Source organism: Dama dama, chromosome 1 (assembly GCF_033118175.1).
Source record: "Dama dama isolate Ldn47 chromosome 1, ASM3311817v1, whole genome shotgun sequence".
Taxonomy (NCBI): domain Eukaryota; kingdom Metazoa; phylum Chordata; class Mammalia; order Artiodactyla; family Cervidae; genus Dama; species Dama dama.
This window is the reverse complement of record NC_083681.1, coordinates 7,526,907-7,549,806: the sequence shown is the minus strand read 5'-3', so window position 1 is coordinate 7,549,806 and position 22,900 is coordinate 7,526,907. Positions and strand designations below refer to the sequence as shown.

The 22,900-nt window shown below is 35.8% G+C and overlaps 1 protein-coding gene across 2 annotated transcripts in view; it reads left to right on the top strand.

The window, feature by feature from the left end:
• Nucleotides 1-22,900, top strand: part of DYNC2H1 (dynein cytoplasmic 2 heavy chain 1) — a 408,806-nt gene that overhangs the window by 164,161 nt on the left and 221,745 nt on the right. For both annotated transcript variants that reach the window (XM_061143196.1, XM_061143187.1), the window contains exons 60-65: nucleotides 592-678; nucleotides 3,282-3,408; nucleotides 5,685-5,826; nucleotides 6,403-6,512; nucleotides 16,976-17,074; nucleotides 18,418-18,541. In XM_061143196.1, coding sequence (XP_060999179.1) covers nucleotides 592-678; nucleotides 3,282-3,408; nucleotides 5,685-5,826; nucleotides 6,403-6,512; nucleotides 16,976-17,074; nucleotides 18,418-18,541 — 689 coding nt within the window. The remainder of the gene's footprint in view (nucleotides 1-591; nucleotides 679-3,281; nucleotides 3,409-5,684; nucleotides 5,827-6,402; nucleotides 6,513-16,975; nucleotides 17,075-18,417; nucleotides 18,542-22,900) is intronic.

Genomic DNA, 22,900 nt, shown 5'->3' with positions numbered 1-22,900 from the left:
TAAATCCTACTTACACATCTGGAAGTTCTCAGTTCAGCTACTGTTGAAGCTTATTTTCTTCAGAGGTAATTGTCTACATTTTCTGAACATTTTTGAATTCTTCTTCTGGCATAGCTTCCTGCAGTCATTTAACTTTTGGCTTTTTGCATTTTGGTATGTTAGTTTTCACCTTTCAAAATTTTATTAAAATCACTCCTTTGTTAATATTTAACAAATTTTCTTTGATAATACTTTTCATTTTCTTTATCTTTTTGCCTGTATGTCTTATTTATTCCCTTGGTTTCATTTTAGTAGGATTTTAGAAGGGATTGAGGATAAATGAATACTTTTACTCTAACATTTTTATCCAGAAATCTGTTTGCAGAAGTGTTTTAAAATGTAGATTTCTGGAAGTGATGTGGTTAGGTCAGAGAATACACTTTTAATCTTAGCATTGATTTTCAAATAAAATTCTAAATGAAGGTATTAAAACTAGTGAATTATTGACAATTTTCATTGTCATTTGTTTACTGCAAGATTATATTTTACAGTGCTGTTGCTGCTTTTTCTTGATAACTACAGTGACTTCTATGAAATTGAATTATATTTTAGAAATTTGAGGAAAACTGAAGATAGAAAAAGGAAACTAGAAGAGCTTCTTAATTCTGTTGGTCAAAAAGTATCAGAACTCAAAGAAAAGTAAGTTAAGTTTTGGAATGTATTTTGGATATTTGAAAACCTACCTCAATAGATACTTAAGTTTTAAAAAACTGTTATAATTAATATATTAATTTTTTTTTATTTATCACTTTAAAATGGTGAATAAGGTAACAGTGTATTCCTTTTTAAAAAAATTTAACGAGAACAAAAATATTTTAAGTTTCCATTTGTGTAGCTATCACTGTGTATATTCCCAGGCAATGGGAAACTGAGCAGGAGGAAGGGAATGTGCTGTGTTAACGCTGGGACTGTTTACATTTGGTATTCCCACTTCTTTATTATTTTGACCTCAGCAGTTTAGACTTATGTATTGCAGATGATGCTACAGTACTACTTATTCCATAATCTGGAATTATGAATGGTACATGATTGTGTTAACAATGTTCTATCCTTTTAGCTTTGCTCTTTTTGGTATTAAAAATATTCCTTCATGCAAATATACTCAAATCTAAAAACTATTTATAAAGGGATTAATCTTAAAGCCTTTTGTGTACCTCTTTGGTCCTGTGATTGTTTTTAACATAGGACAAAAAAAAATACTGGTATGGGACATAGAAATATGGAAACATTTTCATTTAAGAATTGTAAAGATTGGAAAACTGGAAAACGTGTCATTAAATATAGCATATGTTATCACTTGCTACTTTCTTTAAGTCATGTATTATATTTCCTTTTCTTCTTATGGAAGAAATACAAATTATTGTACCAAGAGAAAGTTCCGTTAGACTAAAATCTATTAATTTTTTCTATATGTAGTCAGGAAACAATCATCTCTATTTACATTTATGTATATTTACTTAATATACATAAATAAAAGCTGTAGTGAAAGCTATAAATTCAACGTTTTTAATATTCCTGAATGTTTTTTGTACTAGTCATATAGATATGAAATCACATAATTTCCCTCCTGGTATTAGAGTGGTATAAGGAAAATAATATATTATATTCAATATTACATGCTCAGAATCAGGACTTAATCATACGAAAGTGATTATCAAATATTTATTGAGTAGTTAGCTTATTTGTTTTGACTCCATTTATTAGTCATTTGCACATGTCAGATGTTGTCCTAGGCACTTTGCATATTCATCTTTTTAGCATTTAGAACAATACTGAGAGGTGGATATTCTCACATAATTTGCGATTAGAATGCTGAAGATTAGAAAGGTTTGCTTAAGTTGAACAATTAGTAAATGAGTAAGCAAGCATTAGATCCTATATTTGTCTGATTCCTTTAAGTTCCTTTTCTTAGTCACTGCATCATATTACCAGTATTTTGGGAGGATTATTATGAAAACCTTCTGAATAATATGATTGAGGACTTTGTGGATAATATGACTGAGGAATTGAATTTTTAATTTTAATTAATTTAAATTTATTTAGCCACATGTGGCTGCCATATTGGACGTGACTCCTAGAGTCCTATATCTAGGGGAGGGAAGAATAGGGCACTTAGACAGGCAGTAAAGAATAGAGGGCCTGCAACTTAATAGCAGCACACCCATATATGAATTTTAGGTCCTCTACTTACTATTGGTAAGACCTGTGCAATAATCTGTTTGGATCCAAGTCTCCATATTTATAAAATGAGAATTACAGCACTTATTTTGAACTGTTCCTAGAATCAGCACAATCCTAGGTGTTCTCTTTTATGTATTTATTTATCTATGCCCGTGCCGGGTCTCCGTAGCTGTCTGTGGGTATTCTCCAGTTGCAGCTAGCATGGGTTGCTCTCTAGTTGTGGTGTGGTTGCGGCTTGTGGGCTCTAGAGTGTGGGGACCTCAGCTGTTGTGGTGCACAGGATTACTTGCCTCACAGCATGTGGGATCTTCCTGGACCAGGGATTGAACCCGTGTCCTGTGATTAGCAGGCAGATTCTCAACCACTGGACCGCCAGGGAAGCCCAGTCTTTGGCATTTTGAAGGCAGTTACCTATTTGTTGAGGGACTAAGTAATCATATGGAATCTGCTATTATATTTAGTAAAATAATAAATTTGTACAAGTATTTTTAAGGAAAATAACTTAAAAAGAAGTTTTAAACTTTGGCAAATGGGCACATAGGGAGAGAATATATGTAATGGGATGGATATTTGAGGTGAGTTTTAAAATTTTATTTGTAGTTTTGATAGGTGTGTATTTGTGGGAGTTAGAGTGAGGGGTGAGGTAGGTATAAGGAAGGAGCTGGATAATGGAACAGCTCATTGACAGTCATGGCAGATGAAAGATAGTGCATTGTTTGAGAATATAAAATTCTTCTGATGACATCTAGTTTTACTAGACTAAATAAGATCAAATAAAACTGAAAAGACAAATTAGATCAATCTTACGATAGGACCTTTGGATGTCATTTTGTTGTTTATGCATAATGTAGTAGGATATCAGAGCCCTGTGAGAATATTCCCCTTTAAATGTAAGCATTGGTGTTATGTCTATTATATTAATGATATTTTATAAGCAAATATTATCAATATTACAGTTAATTAAAATTCTAGTATAAAAGCTCACTTTACTACCTAAGCATAACTTAATTAAATCTGTCTTAAATCTGATTGTCTTTAAGTAAATTTTAATGTTTTCATAGATTTCAGAGCAGGACTTCAGAAGCTGCCAAACTTGAAGCTGAAGTAAGCAAAGCACAAGAAACAATTAAAGCTGCAGAAGTCTTAATTAATCAGCTCGATAGAGAACACAGGAGGTGGAATGCACAGGTTTGTCTGAGATCACGCAGTGAAGTGAAAGTCGCTCAGTCATGTTGCACTCTTTGCAACCCCATGGACTATACAGTCCATGGGCATAGAGGCATTGTTTAAGATAGGAAATCTACGATATATTTGTTAACAAAAACGAAAAAGAAAAATATCCATTAACTGTCAGCCGGCTTAGGATAAATGATCTAGATATTAATGGCCCTGTTGTGAATTAATCTTTAAGCACAATATCTTTATATGAATGGATTTTAGACAAAGTGACCTGTTCCTCTTTTAGTTAGGGGAGATCAGTTCAGTTCAGTTCAGTCGCTCAGTCGTGTCTAACTCGGCGACCTCATGGACTGCAGCACGCCAGGCTTCCCTATCCATCACCAACTCCCAGAGCTTACTCAGACTCACGTCCATCAAGTCGGTGATACCATCCAACCATCTCATCCTCTGTGGTCCCCTTCTCCTCCCACCTTCAGTCTTTCCCATCGCCAGGGTCTTTTCCAATGAGTCAGCTCTTTGCAACAGGTGGTCAAAGTAGTGGCCACAGGAGTTTCAGCTTCAGCATCAGTCCTTCCAGCGAATATACAGGACTGTTTTCCTTCAGGATGGACTGGTTGGATCTCCTTGCAGTCCAAGGGACTCTCAAGAGTGTTCTCCAACACCACAGTTCAAAAACATCAGTTCTTCGGTGCTCAGCTTTCTTTATAGTCCAACTCTCACATCCATACATGACCACTGGAAAAACCATAGCTTGGACTAGACGGACCTTTGTTGGCAAAGTAACATCTCTGCTTTTTAATATGCTGTCTAGGTTTGTCATAGCTTTTTTTCCAAGGAGCGTGTCTTTTAATTTCATGGCTGTAATCACCATCTGCAGTGATTTTGGAGCCCCCTCCCCCCCCCCCCCCCCCCCACAAATAAAGTCTGTCACTGTTTCTGTTGTTTCCCCATCTTTTGCCATGAAGTGATGGGACCAGCTGCCATGACCTTAGTTTTCTGAATGTTGAGTTTTAAGCCAACTTTTTCACTCTCCTCTTCTACTTTCATCAAGGGTAGGGATAAAAATGAGTATTGAAATTGAAAATTTAGTACTCTTTAGAGCCTTTTTTGGATTTCCCTTTACCAAGACAGTCCTCTTAGGATTTGACACTTTTGGCCATTTATTTGTTTTTGAAATCCTCTATTTTAACTTTGTTCATTTGTTTTGATTTTGTTTTTCTTTAACCAGTTAGATTCCTTCCCTCATGGGGTGATCCTCAGCTGCTCATCCAGTAATGTTGATTGCCTCTTGGTGTTCTTGTCAGGTCCTTTCTCAGCAAATATTCTGGGGTTTCTCATACAGGCTTTAAAATATTAACCCATGTGATGATGTTTGACCAGATGTATATTTCTAGAATGCTGACTTTTAAATTCCTATTTCTAACTATACTTAGATATTGGCCTTCAACTGTCTCAGGAACTCAAGCACCTCTGAATTTTTTTCTTTTCTCATATCAAATCTCTTTTCTTTTCCTGTGTCATAAGACATCCTTCTTCTATGTATCAAAATGAAAAATATGTGACTTTCTTAGACTCCTTTTATTAATTTGTATCCCTTTGCATATATCCCTCATATTTGTCTTCCATCCTTAATACTCTTGTTTTGTTTTTTCACCTGAATTCTCCTTGTCTTTCTTCTATCTGACCCTTTAACTAGTTGATACTTTGTCAGCTGAAATCTTTCTGAAACTTAGGCTTATTATACCACTCACTGCTCTGTTTAAACACTTTCAGTGGCTCATTATTAACCACAGGTTAAAAGTGAAGCAGCTTTCCATGGCATGGGAAAACCTTAAAATCACCTTTCTTCCAGCCAACTCTTTATCTTTTCATTATTCCTCTATTGGTGGTCTTTCTGCACAGGCTTACACTTTAGCCACTCTATGATTCTAAAAAAGTCTCCTTGCTTAATGTTTGTTTTTTGCCTTTGTTCATACTCTTTGTGTCTTAATCACATTTTAGAAAGTGATGCTATATCACAATGTTTATTATAATCATTATGAAATTTCAATGACAGAATATATTCTTCTTTACAGATATGTTGGGATATCATACATTGTTTTAATATCACAGCAAGATCTAAGGTCTTGCTGGTATTTTTACATTTTGAAAATTGTATTCAAGATAGGTAATTACTTTAAACCAATGAATGATTTTTTCCTAGAGACAAAGCTTGAATTTGTGAAGCTGTTTTTTTTTTTTTCTCTCTTAGGACATATCCATCTCTTTCTCTGTCTCTTTTCCAGGTTGCAGAGATGACAGAGGAATTGGCTACTCTTCCTAAAAGAGCTCAACTAGCTGCTGCATTTATTACATATCTTTCTGCTGCTCCTGAGGGTCTGAGAAAAACCTGTTTGGAAGAATGGACCAAGTCAGCTGGTCTTGAAAGTTTGTATTTAGTTAATTCATAAATTTGAAGTTTCAGTATATGAAAAGCCTATCTTTTTATTTTTGCCATTTTACTTTTTTAAGATTAGGAAAACTTTCTGTAAGTTAATGGATACCATAAGTGCTTAGATTTGCTAAATTCTATGAATATTCTGAGAATTGGTCTGTTATGATGACTCTTGTCCCCCTAAAATCACTTTTGAAAGTGAGACCACTGAATTATTTTGATATTGTATGAATGCAGTTAAACATTTTATTAATTTTTACACTGATTTCATATGGTAAAATGAGATGTGGTAATTCCAAAATTCTTTGTGAACTTTGTGTTTTTTTATAAATTAATATAGTTGTGAAACATTTATTTAATAGAAGAAAACTAATTCAATTGATTCATTTCTTTGCATCATTAAAAATTTGTTTTCTCTTTAACTTCTGGTATTAAATGCAGAAGAATGGATTGAATATTAAGAATGATCATGGGACTTCTGTTGGAGTATATTTTAAATAGTTTTATTCTCTTTTCTTCATCAATCACAAGATTATTATTAAGTATCATTGATATCTTTAATTTTTCAGAATTTGATCTGAGGAGATTTCTTTGTACTGAAAGTGAACAGTTAATTTGGAAAAGTGAAGGCCTACCATCAGATGACCTTTCCATAGAAAATGCTCTTGTTATCTTACAGGTAATTAATCTACTTAACTTTTCTCATTAGAAATGTTTCTTTCGAAGCTTGCTCCAGGAAGTACCTTCTTAAAAATCCTTAGGCTTTCACAGTTAGTCTTAGTTACCTAAAAGTAAAAATATTTTCCTAACAAAAACCCATTTATGATTCAGTTAGCAACTCTTCAGTTTTTAGTGTAATTTATTTTTACTTTCATATAAAATTATAAATTAAAATGGTATTCTTTTGATGGCCAAATATTTTAAATTGAACTTCCTAATATGAATAGAAACATTTTAGGGATACTTGATTTATTTGGCTGTATAGTTCTTCTATCTAAAGTATATTTTAAAAAAATTTTATGCTTTTATTTCATATTGTTTTATAAACAAAATTCTGCAGAATGACGATGGATAAGTTTTGGGTTGTAAATTGCAGATGACCATGTGCATATTTTGGAAAATTTTCCTTTTCCATAGTATATGTTTCCCAAAAGTCATTATTTAGAGTTGAAACTATTATGCCTTAATTAGCAGTGAATGTGAAAACCAAATTAAAAATCTTGTGTACAAGCAAATCATTTCTTTGTATGAAGTTGAATTTTTGCCATTAATTTAACTTATCTTTCTGATATAGAATTTGAAAGATAACTTTTGCCTCTTGGAAATATGTTTCATTTTTTTCTGTTCTTTTTATCTGAATAGTTTATACTCTATATTACTGGTATTTTCTTTTATCTCTACAACTCTTTTCTCTTTCCACACACCATTTCTTTATCCTAAATGCTCCTCCTTAGGGAGTATAAGTCATATTATTATAAGATTCATATTGGGATCCCGTTTATTCCCATGTAATTTATTGTTTGATTCAACTGACTATCAACTGACTCTACTTTGACTCATTACATTGGCGTCTTACCAGTATAAGAGTCACTGAACAAAGATTAAACAATTTTACCTTCTTTTAATGTGATTTGGCCTAAGCTTTATTTTTTAAACATTTTTTATCATTTTTCACACTAGAATTACAAATCTGGAACTCTAAATGTGTGTATAAATAAATTCATTACAGCCTAGTACTTTTTATCATGTTTGGTATTCTTTTCCTAAGATTTGATAGTTTCTTCTTCATTTTCAGTATTCCAAGAAAGCAGTTGTTTAAAGATTTAAAAAGATACGTTTAAGATTTTTCTTATTCCATAAGAAATCAGAGGCCTTTAGAAAAAAAATTTATCACAATTGTTTTTGTTTTTCTAATAATAGTAACTGAAAATATTTACTTTTCTTTTCTGAATTAATTTGTCTTTCATGATGAATTTGGGAAATATTGTCTTTGAAATTAATTTTCATAACAAGCTTAGTACAGTTTGTATTTAATATTGCCAGGTGTCTTGTAGACACATATGCATTTATATGACAAAACAAAGGGCTTCCGTGGTAGCTCAGCTGGTAAAGAATCTGTCTGCAATTCAGGAGACCCCAGTTTGATTCCTGGGTCGGGAAGCTCCCCTGGAGAAGGGATAGGCTACCCACTCCAGTTTTCTTGGGCTTCCCTGGTGGCTCAGATGGTAAAGAATCTGCCTGCAGTGCAGGAGACCTGGGTTCAGTCCCTAGGTTGGGAAGATCCCTTGGAGGGGGGGCATGGCAACCCACTCCAGTATCCTTGCCTGGAGAATCCCCATGGACAGAGGAACATGGTGGGCTATAGTCCATGGAGTCACAAAGAGTCAGACATGACTGAGTGACTAAAACAACATGACAAACAAAACCATCTGGAAAATTTTGTTAGAGTAATTAATTAATTATTTCGTTGAAATGAATTTACCATTGTGTTCAACATTCTTTCTGAGTTCTAAGGTGGAGTAGGTTTAAAATAAACTGTTGTAGTTGAGAGTGTGATTGGATAGCACAATTCTGTAGCATCTACTCATTAACGTTACCATGTGATATGAAATTAGATGTCTAAATGTTTACAAGATGTGTTTCTGGGAGTATTTTCTGAGAAAAAATGACAAGGTGTGATGAATTAAACATCTTTTTACTATAATAAAGCTTTTCAGAGATTTTTCCTCTTAGTACAGGCGTTCCCAGTTTCAAGGCCTATTGCCACTCCATCACTTATAAGCTAATTACTTATTTGTGCTTTGTATGTTCAAAATTATTCATTTGTGTTATCACAAAGGATGCTTTGGAATTCTCATATTTGTGTTCAGTTAACTATTTAAGTACATGTGTTGTCTGGGTGAGGAAATAGTCATAATTATCTACCACTGGCCTTGTAACAAAGGCCATTAGTTCTGTTACATTAGCAGAAAGCTTCTGTGACCTGTGTCCTCGAGAGCAGGGCAAGAATTTGGCCACGGTGACTGTATGTCCTGGATTGCTTGGACTATGATTTACACCTGTTATCCTGATGTAATTATTAAAAAATTTTGTTTTGGGTGATTTTATTATCTTCCTACTTTTGTGAAACTCAGGGGATAAATGGAGAGTATGAGACCCAGGTGGCACAGTGGTAAAGAATCTGCCTGCCAGTTCAGGAGATGTAGGAGATGCAGGTTCAATCCCTGGGTTAAGATCCCCTGCAGAAGAAAATAGCTACCCACTAGAGTGTTCTTGCCTAGAGAATCCCATGGACAGAGGAGCCTGGTGGGCTACAGTCTACGGGGTTGCAAAGAGTTAGACATGCCTGAGTGACTGAGCATGCACACACATGTCTGTTAGACACCATGGAGAGGTGTGAGTAAAGAGCATTCAGAAAGAAGATGGAAAATAGGATTCATTTAAATTTCACAGTTTATAAATTTTTCTTGGTTTAAATTTCACAGTGTTGTTCATTTTTCTTGTGAAAACATGTACTAGGTATTTGTTTTTTATTATTTATGGACAGTTCAGTGTCAAATTAGTTTTCTTTAAACCACTCACACATTTCTGAGAATGTTTTCCCCTCCTGCCATATATTGCATGTTGAGGAAAGGCAAGCTAATTTGGCATTAGTCTAAAGAAATTATACTTGTAAAGGTAAATTACACTGAGACAAATCTTTATCATTAAATCCCCAATACATAATAATAGTCAACACTTTTGTATCCTTACTATGTTGTTTGTGCATGCTCAGTTGCTCAGTTGTTTCTGTCTCTTTGCCACTCTGTTAACTATAGCCCACCAGGTTTCTCTACTCATGGGATTTTCCAGGCAGGAATATTGCAGTGGGTTGCCATTTCCTTCTCCAAGAGATATTCCAAACCAAGGGATCCAACTGGCATCTCCTCTGTCTCCTGCACTGGCAGGAGGGTTCTTTACCTCTGAGCCACCCGGGAAGCCCATTTTGTTCATACGTTATTATTTAACAATTAATAGAAGTAAAACATTTAAATATTTAACTCATTTAATTTTCAAATCAACCCTATTAAGTAAGTCAGTCATTTCAGTCCCTCAGTCTGACTCTTTGCGACCCCATATACTGGAGGACAGCAGGCCTCCCTGTCCATCACCAACTGCTGGAGTTTACCCAGACTCATGTTATTGAGTAGGTGATGCCACCCAACCATCTCATCCTCTGTCATCCCCTTCTCCTCCCACCTTTAATTTTCCCAACGTCAGGGTCTTTTCCAGTGAGTCAGTTCTTTGCATCAGGTGGCCAGAGTATCGGAGTTTCAACTTCAGCATCAGTTCTTCCAATGAATATTCAGGACTGATTCTTTAGGTTGGACTGGTTATATCTCCTTGCAGTCCAAGGGACTCTCAGGAGTCTTCTCCAACACCACAGTTCAAAAGCATCAATTCTTCTGTGCTCAGCTTTCTTTGTAGTCCAAATATCACATCCATACACGAGTCCTGGAAGAACCATAGCTTTGACTAGACGAACCTTTGTTGGCAAAGTAATGTCTCTGTTTTTTTAATATACTGTCTCAGTTCAGTTCAGTTCAGTTGCTCAGTCGTGTCTGATTCTTTGCAATCCCATGAACCGCAGCACGCCAGGCCTCCCTGTCCATCACCAACTCCTGGAGTCTACCCAAACCCATGTCCGTTGAGTCAGTGATGCCATCTAACCATCTCATCCTCTGTCGTCCCCTTCTCCTCCTACCCTCAGTCTTTCCCAGCATCAGGGTCATTTCCAATGAGTCAGTTCTTCACATCAGGTGGCCAAACTATTGGAGTTTCAGCTTCAACATCAGTCCTTTCAATGAACACCCAGGACTGCTCTTTAGGATGGACTGGTTGGATCTCCTTGCAGTCCAAGGGACTCTTAAGAGCCTTCTCCAACACCACAGTTCAAAAGCATCAATTTTTCGGTGCTCAGCTTTCTTCACAGTTCAACTCTCACATCCATACATGACCACTGGAAAAACCATAGCCTTGACTAGATGGACCTTTGTTGGCAAAGTAATGTCTTTGCATTTTAATATGCTGTCTAGGTTGGCCATAACTTTTCTTCTAAGGAGCAAGCGTCTTTTAATTTCATGACTGCAGTGACCATCTGCAGTGATTTTGGAGCGCCCTAAAATAAAGTCTGTCACTGTTTCCACTGTTTGCCCATCTATTTGCCATGAAGTGATGGGACCAGATGCCATGACCTTAGTTTTCGGAATGTTGAGTTTTAAGCCAACGTTTTCACTCTCCTTTTTTATCAAGAGGCTTTTTAGTTCTTCTTCACTTTCTGCCATAAAGGTGGTGTCATCTGCATATCTGAGGTTATTGATATTTCTCCCGGCAATCTTGAATCCAGCTTGTGCTTCATCCAGCCCAGCATTTCGCATGATGTACTCTCACGTCAAGGCTGTATATTGTCACCCTGCTTATTTAACTTATATGTAGAGTACGTCATGAGAAACGCTGGGCTGGGAGAAGCACAAGCTGGAATCAAGATTGCCGGGAGAAATATCAATAACCTCAGATTTGCAGATGACACCACCCATATGGCAGAAAGTGAAGAGGAACTAAAAAGCCTCTTGATGAAAGTGAAAGAGGAGAGTGAAAACATTGACTTAAAGCTTAACATTCAGAAAACTAAGATCATGGCATCTGGTCCCATCACCTCATGGGAAATAGATGGGGAGACAGTGGAGACAGTGTCAGACTTTATTTTTCTGGGCTCCAAAATCACTGCAGATTGTGATTGCAGCCATGAAATTAAAAGATGCTTGCTCCTTGGAAGGAAAGTTATGACCAACCTAGACAGCATATTAAAAAGCAGAGATATTACTTTGCCAACAAAGGTCTGTCTGATCAAGGCTATGGTTTTTCCAGTGGTCATGTATGGATGTGAGAGTTGGACTGTGAAGAAAGCTGAGCGCCGAAAAATTGATGCTTTTGAACTGTGGTGTTGGAGAAGGCTCTTGAGAGTCCCTTGGACTGCAAGGAGATCCAACCAGTCCATCCTAAAGGAGATCAGTCCTGGGTGTTCGTTGGAAGGACTGATGCTGAAGCTGAAACTCCAATACTTTGGCCACCTCATGCGAAGAGTTGACTCGTTGGAAAAGACCGTGATGCTGGGAGGGATTAGGGGCGGGAGGAAAAGGGGACAACAGAGGATGAGATGGCTGTCTGGCATCACCAACTCAATGGGCATGAGTTTGAGTTAACTTCGGGAGTTTGTGATGGACAGGGGGGCCTGGCATGCGGCGATTCATGGGGTCACAAACAGTCGGACACGACTGAGCGACTGAACTGAACTCTGCATGTAAGTTAAATAAGCAGGGTGACAATATACAGCCTTGACGTACTCCTTTCCCTGTTTGCAACCATTCGTTTGTTCCATGTCCAGTTGTAACTGTTGCTTCTTGACCTGCATACAGATTTCTCAGGATGCAGGTCAGATGTTCTGGTATTCCCTCTCTTTAAGAATTTTCCACAGTTTTTTTGTGATCCACACAGTCAAAGGCTTTGGCGTAGTCAATAAAGCAGAAGTAGGTGTTTTTCTGGAACTGTCTTGTTTTTTTGATGATCCAGTGGACCTTGGCAATTTGATCTCTGGTTCCTCTATCTTTTCTAAATCCAGCTTGAACATCTGGAAGTTCACGGTTCACATACTGTTGAAGCCTGGCTTGGAGAATTTTGAGCATTACTTTGCTAGTGTGTGAGATAAGTGCAATTGTGTGGTAGTTTGAACATTCTTTGGCATTGGCTTTCTTTGTGATTAGAATGAAAACTGACCTTTTCCAGTCCTTTGGCCACTGTTGAGTTTTCCAAATTTGCTGGCATATTGAGTGCAGCACTTTCACAGCATCATCTTTTAGGATTTGAAATAGCTCAACTAGAATTCCATCACCTCCATTAACTTTGTTCGTAGTGATGCTTCCCAAGGCCCACTTGACTTTGCATTCTAGGATATCTAGCTCTAGGTGAGTGATCACACCATTGTGATTATATGCTTTGTGAAGATCTTTTTTGTACCGTTCTTCCGTGTATTCTTGCCACCTCTAATTAATATCTTCTTCTTCTGTTAGGTCCATACCATTTCTGTCCTTTAGGTACACATGTTATCCTTTTGTAGGTAAGGAAGTTGAGATCCAGAGGTGTTAAGTTTCTTGTTTAAGGTCACAGATCTGTCTAAAGGTAAAGCCAAGATTTACCTTTAAACATTTAACTTCAAACATTGCCTCCTAGCCAGTGTATGCTGTAAGACTGCCTTTGAGAAGATACCTGTTTATGTTTCTGTATATGTTTTAATTATTTTGTGTTATTCCCATTAATGTAATTGTCCTTATGTTATCCATAGATGGATTTTAGTTCTATTTACAAAATATTTCTACCTTTATCCCTCTTGTGGTTACTAAAAATAAAAATAAAGTTGTAGTTTTATAAATGTTTTAAAAAGTAGTTTCTTTTTTATTGGTTGAAAGAAGGTACAAACTTTCAAGTATAAAATAAATAAGCACTAGGGACATTATGTAGAACATGATAAATATTATTACCCCTGCTGTATATTATATATGAAAGTTGCTTAGAGATGAAATCCTAAGAGTTCTCATTACAAGAAAAAAAAACTATTTCTTTAATTTTGTACCTGTATGAAATTATGGATGTTCACTAAATTTACTGTGACGATCATTTCATGATACATGTAAGTGAAATCATTGTTTTGTACATCTTAACTTACATATGATTGTCAATTATATCTCAGTAAAACTGGAAGAACAAAATCACTTTAAAAAATGTCCCCTAACTATTCTTTTTTCCCCCCCAAGGGGAGAAGAATGAAAATTGATATCATGTGTCTTTAGCCTTTGACCTCTGTTCTGAGCTCCTGATCTGTAGTTCTAATTTCCTATTAGATATTATTTCCTGGGGCTTTGTATGTAGTTCAAACTTTGTGTTTAATCATTAAAGACAAATTAAAAAAATTTTTTTTAAGTCAAGAATCAGTGGCCAAGTATATAAATACATTTTCTTTTTAAAAAGTAATTTATGCTTTAAAGTAACTGAGCTGTTCAAAAGGTTTTTGTTTTTTTTTTTATTAGTTGGAGGCCAATCACTTCACAACATTTCAGTGGGTTTTGTCATACATTGATATGAATCAGCCATGGATTTACACGTATTCCCCATCCCAATCCCTGCTCCCACCTCCTAGCTTCAGGATTCAGTGATATAATCAGGACATCTCTCTCTCTCTTTCCTCCATCTTAAAAGATGGATTTATTCTTCTATATTCTTAGCTGGATTTATTCTTAGATAGGTTCTGCCATGTGTTATTTATAGACATTGGTGACTCGTGAGTTTTACCATTGTCACAGTTTATGTTCTCGGACTAAAGATAGCGCTTCCCTTCCTTTCCATTATTTATGTCAGTCCCCAACAAAAATTTCTTATTGATTAGTTTGGGTCACTTCCTCATTCCTTGTATGCAGTTCTGGAGGATTGATAGTCCCATGAGAAATGCATGATTGGGGCATGCATGCTAGGCAAATGTAGCTGTGTTCTCTAATAATTGTTTCCCTTCCTCCCTGACTTATAACCTGCTTCTCTTGGGTTCCTAACGCTGGAGATGTCACCGTCTTGGTCTAGTAATGCAGACTGCAAATCATTCTTAGCTATGTCTCTTTAATTGTTCATTCAGTTAATTATCAGCAAGTCTTCTCAAATCTATTTCTCAAATGTGTCATGAATTCATTCTGTTCCAACCACACCTACTGCCAGTGGCTTCACTTAGGCCTACCTCACAGGTAGGTGATTTTTTGTGATAAATACAATGTAATAGCAGTTGGTTGCTTGCCCCCAGTATCAGCTCCTTTATTGCTGTTGGAGTGATCCTCCTAAAATGTTAATCTGATCATAACAATTCCTTGAATAATATATTTCACTGACTGCTCATTATTTGCAGTATAAAAGTTTCATTATCCTTAAACATGGCATGAAAGGTTCCTTATGATCAGAAAGACCTCTGATTACTCCTACCATCTTATATGCATCATCTTTGCCTAAACTTTTTTTTGGCCATCACTATTTATATTGATAATTTATTGCAAAAAGCCAGAAGAATCAATGTATAAAATTTCAACAGTAACAAAAATGCCTATACTTTTTACTCCAGCTATTCTAAGTCTGGTGGTTTTCCAAATACTCCCAGGCTTTTCATTCTTCTCTCAATCATGCTGTTGTCTGGACCTAATTTGCTTTTTTTTTTTTTTTAACTTCTTTGCCTGGCTGAGTGCTATCTTTTTTAATCTAGTTTGACTCGAATTGCTTCCCAGCAGCTTCCCATAACTCCACTTATGATCCACTTATATAATTTTGAGTTATCTTTGATTTTAAAAAAATTTTCATATTTTGCTTCCTTATTGGATGGTGGCCAGTGAGGATGAGGGAATGTGTCTTGTTAATTTTTGTATACCTTGCATTATATGGTAGATGAATGAATAGCATGAATGAATGAAAGCTCAACATTTTTGGATCTATAATTTGTTAAATGTAGAATTTGACCACATTTAATTATGGAACACACACCTAAAATATACCTTAGAGGTCTTCTCTGTATTCTTTGAAATTCTTAGGCATATTTTCTGTGCTAAATACATGATTTTTTGAAACATTATCTATTTCTCTTTTTAACTGCTTCAGATCATTGGCTTGAAATCATGGGTAAGAACTTTTTAAAATTTAAAACAATTATTTTTGTAGTTAAGTAAAATCTAGTTTACTTGTAGAATGTTTGCTATTGAATGCTGGCATAAAATGAGATCTAAAACCTAGGGTATAATACTTTGATAATACTTAAGAGGTTTACTAGCCATGTTATTTTGCTTGCAATATCACATACATGTGGCAGAGCAGTCAGTGAAGCCTCCAGAAGTAGATGTTGGGTGAAGATCATACAGCTGGGTAACACTGGGGGATTCGTGGTGTTAGTGGTCCCCTCTGGATACAGGTAAAAAGAGGCTGCAATATTTAGAATTTTAAAGTAGTAATAAAGCTGTTTTAGAGTCAGTCAGCTCTTTATTATCACCGTATGTTGGCAGTTTTCATGCAGATAAATGGTGTTGATCCTCAGGGCATTTTATCCCACCATCCCCCTCCCTCTTGAGATGCCAGTAAGGTAACATCCCTGTCCTTATTAGATCTACCCCAGTTCTAAGTCTTCACTCCACTGTTACCCTCACGTGTTATCTTATCCTTATATTCTGTAACTGCATTATGTTTTTCAAATAAATGTGAAAATTTAAGAAAAATTGGGTCAATTGTTATTTCAATCTGATTTGCTAGGTAACAATGACTATTAGATGGTTTAAAATTTATCATATATTTATGATATATGATCCACTTAAATATATGTAAATATACATAAATATGTAATTGGCTTTATATAGGTAAGTATATATATAAAGGTATATAAATATATAATTGGCTTCCTTTCATTTGCTGAATGGCATGTGTATGTAGTTTTCTAATTTTATGTTTGTTTCAGAGTTTAATTAGTGCAAGGTGTTAAGTAATGAATTTAGTTCCTAGTTCGTTAGATCTTAACTGATCATCTTATGTAATTTTCTCTTCTAGGATAATCCTTTTGTAATAGTAATTATGTATACTGCTTTAGAAAAATTAGTCTTAAAATATAAATAATTATATCACTGATTATTTCAGCAATACTTTTATGATTAGCTCTTACTTCGTTTATTCAACCAAAGAATATCTAAAGTTAGGGAATGACTTGTGTATTTTAAAACCAAAAAGAGAAGTGCAAATGGCATCTACTTAGGACTAGAACTCTTGCTTACTGTGTTGTTAATGTACATTTTCTGTGTTATTGAGTAGTGAATAGGACTATATTCACTTTACTGTGTTTAAATTTAATTACCTAGTATTAATTTCTGATAAAATTTATTAATTTAGCCTCCAGTGGAGCTAAAAACTACCTTCATTTCCTATTATAGTTGTATATTTGTGTTCTTCAAAACCTGAGAGAAAAACTCACTCATTAATTGTTTAATAATGTTTAGGAAATTCTTTTCATCTAATGAAAGCTTATAATTTTTTTTTTTAAATTAGAGTCGAGTATGCCCATTTCTTATTGACCCTTCTTCCCAAGCTACAGAATGGTTAAAGACACATTTGAAAGACTCACGCTTGGAAGTTATTAACCAGCAGGTGTGTATTACTTATAATTTAGATGTCAAGTAGTAATGGAGTAATGGCATCTTATGGTGACAAGAACTCTGGGTCTGTAATCAGAAAACATAGGTTCAGACCAAGTTCTTATAACTTACCTGGCATGGGCCCTGGGGAGAGAAATGTAGCTTTCTTAGCTTTAGTTTTATGATTTGTAAAAAGGAATAAGAATCTTTCTTTGATTCCTTCTATATGCAAAGTACTGATCTAAGCCCCAGGAATTTATGTTAGTAGTCACAGTTCATGCCCTTATGAAGATGACAATTAAGTAATTAGTTACATTAAACAAATAAGCATTTATACTAAATTATGATTAAAGTCAAGTTCTACAGAAGGGTGCTATAGAAGTAAGTTACTTAGGGACTTAGGAAAACCCCCTGGACTTTTAAATTTCCTCTTCATGTAACTCAGCAATGATCATCTGTATTGTGTCCTGAGATTTGACAATTGATCAATGAAGTGTAATAGTGTTTTGTGTAGTGACTTCTCACTGTCATATTTATCTTGCCAAGGAAATTATTTTTCATTTTTTTGAGAAAGTCCTAATGCATGATTAATTTTTTAATCAATTTTTTACTCATTTTAATTCAGATGCTTGAAAAATTACCTCTTTAAAATGTTCTTCACTTATCAAATGGGGATATCTAACTCACTTGTGTTTAAGAATAATTATAATATGTAATTATTTATATAATATATAAAATATTTAATGTCACTTATGGTTGTAGTAGGATATTTAGATAATAATTATTATCCAAATATTTAATTTTTTAAAACAAAGTTGGAGAACTGGAGTGGTATTTAAAGTGACTTTGCCTACCTGGAAAGTCTAAAAATTCTTGCATGGTTATAAGATTTTGTCTAAACGTTTCTTTTCAAAATAATTAGAACTATCACAACAAGATAAGTTTACTAGAATTCATCAGCTTGTCTTTGTTACTCCATTTAATGTTTGATATTGAATATAAATAGTTTTTATTAATAGATGAGTAAATTATTGCATATAGAATTTGAAATTTTTTTTCTGCATCAATTTGAAATTCTAAAAAATTTTAAAGGCTGTTTTTATTATTAATGTAGAATTCTTATTTTTCTAATATATATTTAAATTATTTATGAATTTATCTGATAATTTATCCAGTTAACTTGGTTCATCATCAAATACTTATAAGTTGATGGAGGCAATTATGAATAATTTATGTTATTAACATACTGATTTTAAAATGTTTGTGTTATTCCTGTTAATATTTTCAATATCTATATGACCTTTGTAAATCTAAGGTAATAAAGGAATTTGTATGTATTCTTATTTATTCTCTTAGGATAGTAACTTTATCACAGCTCTTGAGTTGGCAGTACGTTTTGGGAAAACCCTTATTATACAAGAAATGGATGGTGTAGAACCTGTACTTTATCCACTATTGAGACGAGATCTGGTTGCTCAAGGTAAATGAATATTTGACAGTTTCCAGAGAGTAACTATTTTTTAAATACAAAATAATTAACTTCACAACTAACTTTGACTTTTTTTGGTCTTTCCACTGAGTCTGAGGATATGAAAACTTTTTGGGGGGTGGATGATAGTAATGTCAGAATCTAATAGTAATAGCAATTAAAAAACTTTTAATTAAAGTGTGTTTATACAAGAAGTGCCATATCAGGGTCTCCCACACCATTCCTAGGAACAGTGTCTTACGAGGAAGGCTCAAGGGACTCAGCACGTGGGTGTGCTCATGGCTTGTATTTATTGCAGGGAAAGGCTACAAAGCAGTCAGCAAAGAGAAAAGGCACATAGGGTGAAGTCAGGAGTTGAAACCAGGTGCAGATTCCAAGTCTTCTTTCATTGGAGTCACTTAGGTGTGCTTAATTCCCCCAGGACACATTGTGACCGCACCTGTGTAAGTTGTCTACCAAGGAAGCTTACTGCAGGCTCAGTGTCCAGAGTTTTTAACGGGGCTGATTATGTAAGCACAGTCTGCCTAGCAGGGAGCAAAATTCCAGACTTCCCAGAGGAAAGCAGGTGTTCAGCATACACCATTTTGTTTGTACAAACAGTTTAAGCACAGTGAGCTACTCTTTTCTGTTCTGGGAAATGTAAGAACCTTAACAAAATCCCGAATTCCCAGATGGTGGTTAAGGGCCTTACAAGCTGGTCTCCCTAAAAATACTGGTCTTAGACTGTTACATCACCTTTTTTCTGTGCAGGTACCTAACCCAGACTTTGATATTAGGAAATAATGCCCTTAAACTTTGCAAGTTGTGCAAAGTGTATAAGTGGACATACATAGACATGTACTTGTATATAAATACATAGTTACTTGCATGACACACTTTGCTAGCACCACAAAGTTTAGAAAATTGGAGTTACTGGGGGCAAAGTGAAGAAATAGCAAAGCCTGCACTATTTATTGATCACCTTCTATCCCACAAATAGGTATGCTTGGGCGAGTAGTGGTTGATAAATTATGGAAAGAACTCTAGGAGTGGGAATGTTGCTGATGTAGCCTGGAGTTACCTCCCAGAGTCCAGCCTCTGGTCTCAGCCTCTTCTTTACTAAAGCTGATTCAGATCTGTTGGACCACCTCCTGCTAGACTATCTTAAAGGACGTGGAAAGGAATCTTGTGATGATCTGATTTTGACTCTCTTTATAGTCTATATGCTGTCCCTCTGGCTCATTAAGTTTGTACCAGTGAGCTCTGACCGGTGTTAGGTCTTAACTGCATCTGCTTCGTTGTCTCAGAGTGGAGTTTGACGAGGTCCCCTAAAATTGAATCTGCTGAGAAATGATAATATTCTGTATCATGATTGGTTCACGTGATGAACCTCTCTATTCCAGATAGTTGTTCAGGGCTGGTTTGGGTGAATTTGTTAATTTCTGTTCATTTCATTGAGAAAAAGGCAGTTACAGTCTGACCCGACCTTACTTTTTCCAGCTTCAGTCCAGAGTTGGATGTGTTCATATGACTTCAGTTGAAGTCTGTTATCCCCTTTGATTATACTTCACATTGTCCTTTTCCACATTTTTGAGTTTCTCGTGAATAGTCATTTGTTATTGTACATTTCCGCTGAGGACAGAGGATGGTTGTCCTAAAATGACATAAAGCAAAGCTTGGGGCCAAGTTGATTTATATCCCTGTGTTCTTAATCTAAGCAATATAAACTGCATTTCTGCACAGTGATGTTGAAGCAGGTACAAATAATAGGAATAGAATGTACTTCTCCTCAAATTTATGCAGTTCAAAAATCGCTTCAAATATGTATTGATCCAAAAGAAGAACAAGGTATAGTTCCTTCTCAAAGTCTCTACTGACTTTGGGCTTTATTTGTTTTTTATTTTCTAAGCCCTCTAGATGGTCGGTTAGGTTGTTTATCTGAGATTTTTCTTGTTCCTTGAGGTGGGCCTGCATCGCTTCTGTTGCGGTCTCTAGTGGGTGCCTTTGTGCGGGGGTGTGCCTCTGCAGGCTGTGTGTGCCCAGAGGCTTCCGTGGAAGCGCCGAAACGGAGGGAAACCCCAGGCCTGCCTCTGCTCTGGTTTGCTGGCAGCGGCCGCCTTGTAGGAGGTTAGGCTGGAGGTGGAGCTGTGCGTTCACAGCCAGGTGCATCTGGGGCTTGTCCTCTGCTGCGTGACTGTCACTGGCTCTGGAGGGGATAGGGCCTGTTCCCACGTGGTTGGAGCAGAAGTTCTGAGGGTTGGGTCTGAGCTGGCTCCGTCCCCTTGAAGTGTGTTCCCTGCCTGAACGGCACCAGCCTCCTTGCCCAGGAGGGGAGCCGTGCCTGGGTGAGAGGGGCTGGATGGGCATTTGGCGTTGGCCTGGGTACAGATTGTGGATGTCTTACCAGAGACAGAAGTCATGGCTGCTCTGAGGTGCTGTTCCCATCCTGCTCAGACATCTCTTTAGGTCTGAGTTTTCCCAGCTGAGCTTTCTCCTCATCTGGAGCAGCCGTCACCCCAGTTGAGCGGTTGTAGGCTCGGATTGGGGTACGCGCTGAAGCTGTCACCGGAACACAGGCAGCCACCCGTGCAGCCTTAATCCCCTTTCTCCCCCTGGCTTAGGAGAAAGCTGGCGTGTGTTGTGGGCTCCTTGTGAACGGAGTCCAGGCTGCTCAGAGGCCTCCTGTTAGTCCCGGCGGCCCTCCAGGCAGACTCGTTTCTCAGTGTCAGACCTTTGGACAAGACCTTTGCGTGGTTTGTGGCTCAGACCACCCCCTCCCTCGAGAGGACCTCAGCCTGTGTGGTCCCTCTCCTTCCGAGTTGCCTCTGAGGGGCACCGCTCCAGACCTGATCGCTTCCCACGCCTTTTTATCCAGGTCTGTGTTTACATCTTCTAGTTCTGCTACAGTTGGTTTTCCCTGAAGATTGTTTCACATGTAGACGTATTTTTGATGTGTTCTGCATCCTCCTCCTTTGCCATTTGGATTTCTTATCCCTGGGTTAGTGTTGTTTTGTTTGTATTCTGTAGTTTGTGTATATGTCAACTTAGGTTAATTTTTTTAGGTATTTGTCTATTGCATCTAATTTGTCAAATGTATTGGTGTATCTTTATATAATATTCTTGTAACTTTAAAATTTCAGTGAGGTTTTCAATAATTATCATTTATCAATAATGATAATTTTTTTTCTCTTTGGTCAATCTTGATAACAGTGTATCAGTTTTATTGATCTTGTCAAATATCAATTTTCTTTAACTTTGTTAATTTTCTCTATTCTATTTTCAATTTTTGTTTTTTATTTATTTAATTCCTAGTATTTTCCTTAGATTTTGTTTGGTTGTCTTTTTTCCTAGATTCTTGAAATAGAAATAAAAAGCATTGATAATTCAATATTTTCTTTTTTCTAACATATTCATTTCTGTCTAAATTTTCTGCTAAGCCCTTCTTCAGCTTTATACCACAAGTTTTGGTCTGTATTTTTTAAAAAATTCATGAGTTACTTAATGCTTTTTAATTTAATTTCCAGGGAGTTGGATATTTTCTAGGTATTCTTTTGTGATCGGTTTCTAGCTTAACTCCATTGTGGTCAGAAAACTTATTCTGAAGTGTTCAGTTTTTTAAGTCCTATTGAAGTTTTCTTTATGATCTGGAATTGGCTCATTTTCATAAATGCTTGTTAATTGTAATGCTTAGACTTTCTATATCTTTACTTTTTACTTCTATTTGTCCTATTATGTATTGAGAAAAAAAGTCTCATGATTTTGGATTTGCTTTTCAGTTCTGTCAGTTTTTATTTTAAATATTTTGAAGCTGCGTGTTTGGATGCATATATATTTGGGTATGTGCTGTCTTTCTGTTTGGTTATTTTCTTTATCATTATCAGCTGTCCTTTGTCTCTAGAAATATCTCAAGTTTTAGAATTTGGTGTTAGAATAATTACACTAATTTTGAAGATTGGTATTGGAATATTTTTGAATTCTTTTACTTTCAACTTTCTATTGGTTTTCTTTATAAAAGGTGTTTCTCATAAATAGTGTATCATTTGGTTTTTTTTTCTATTCATGAGATAGACATGACAATCTTACTTTTTTGTAATGTATAATTTAATCAATTCTTATAATAACTAGTACTGTTTTTTAATGAGCCTGATTGATTTTTAGTAGAATGTTTATTTTTCATGACTACTCTGTAACAATATGCATCTGTGACTTAGCTTTATTAATATAGATAAATGCTTGCCACTTTTCTATGATCTTTAATTCCATATAGCCATACTTGCCTTTGCATCATTATTGTGCTGCATTATCATGCTCCATATGATGTTATAATGACTGATTTTAAGATCTGTATTTATACATGTTTAACCTTTCTGG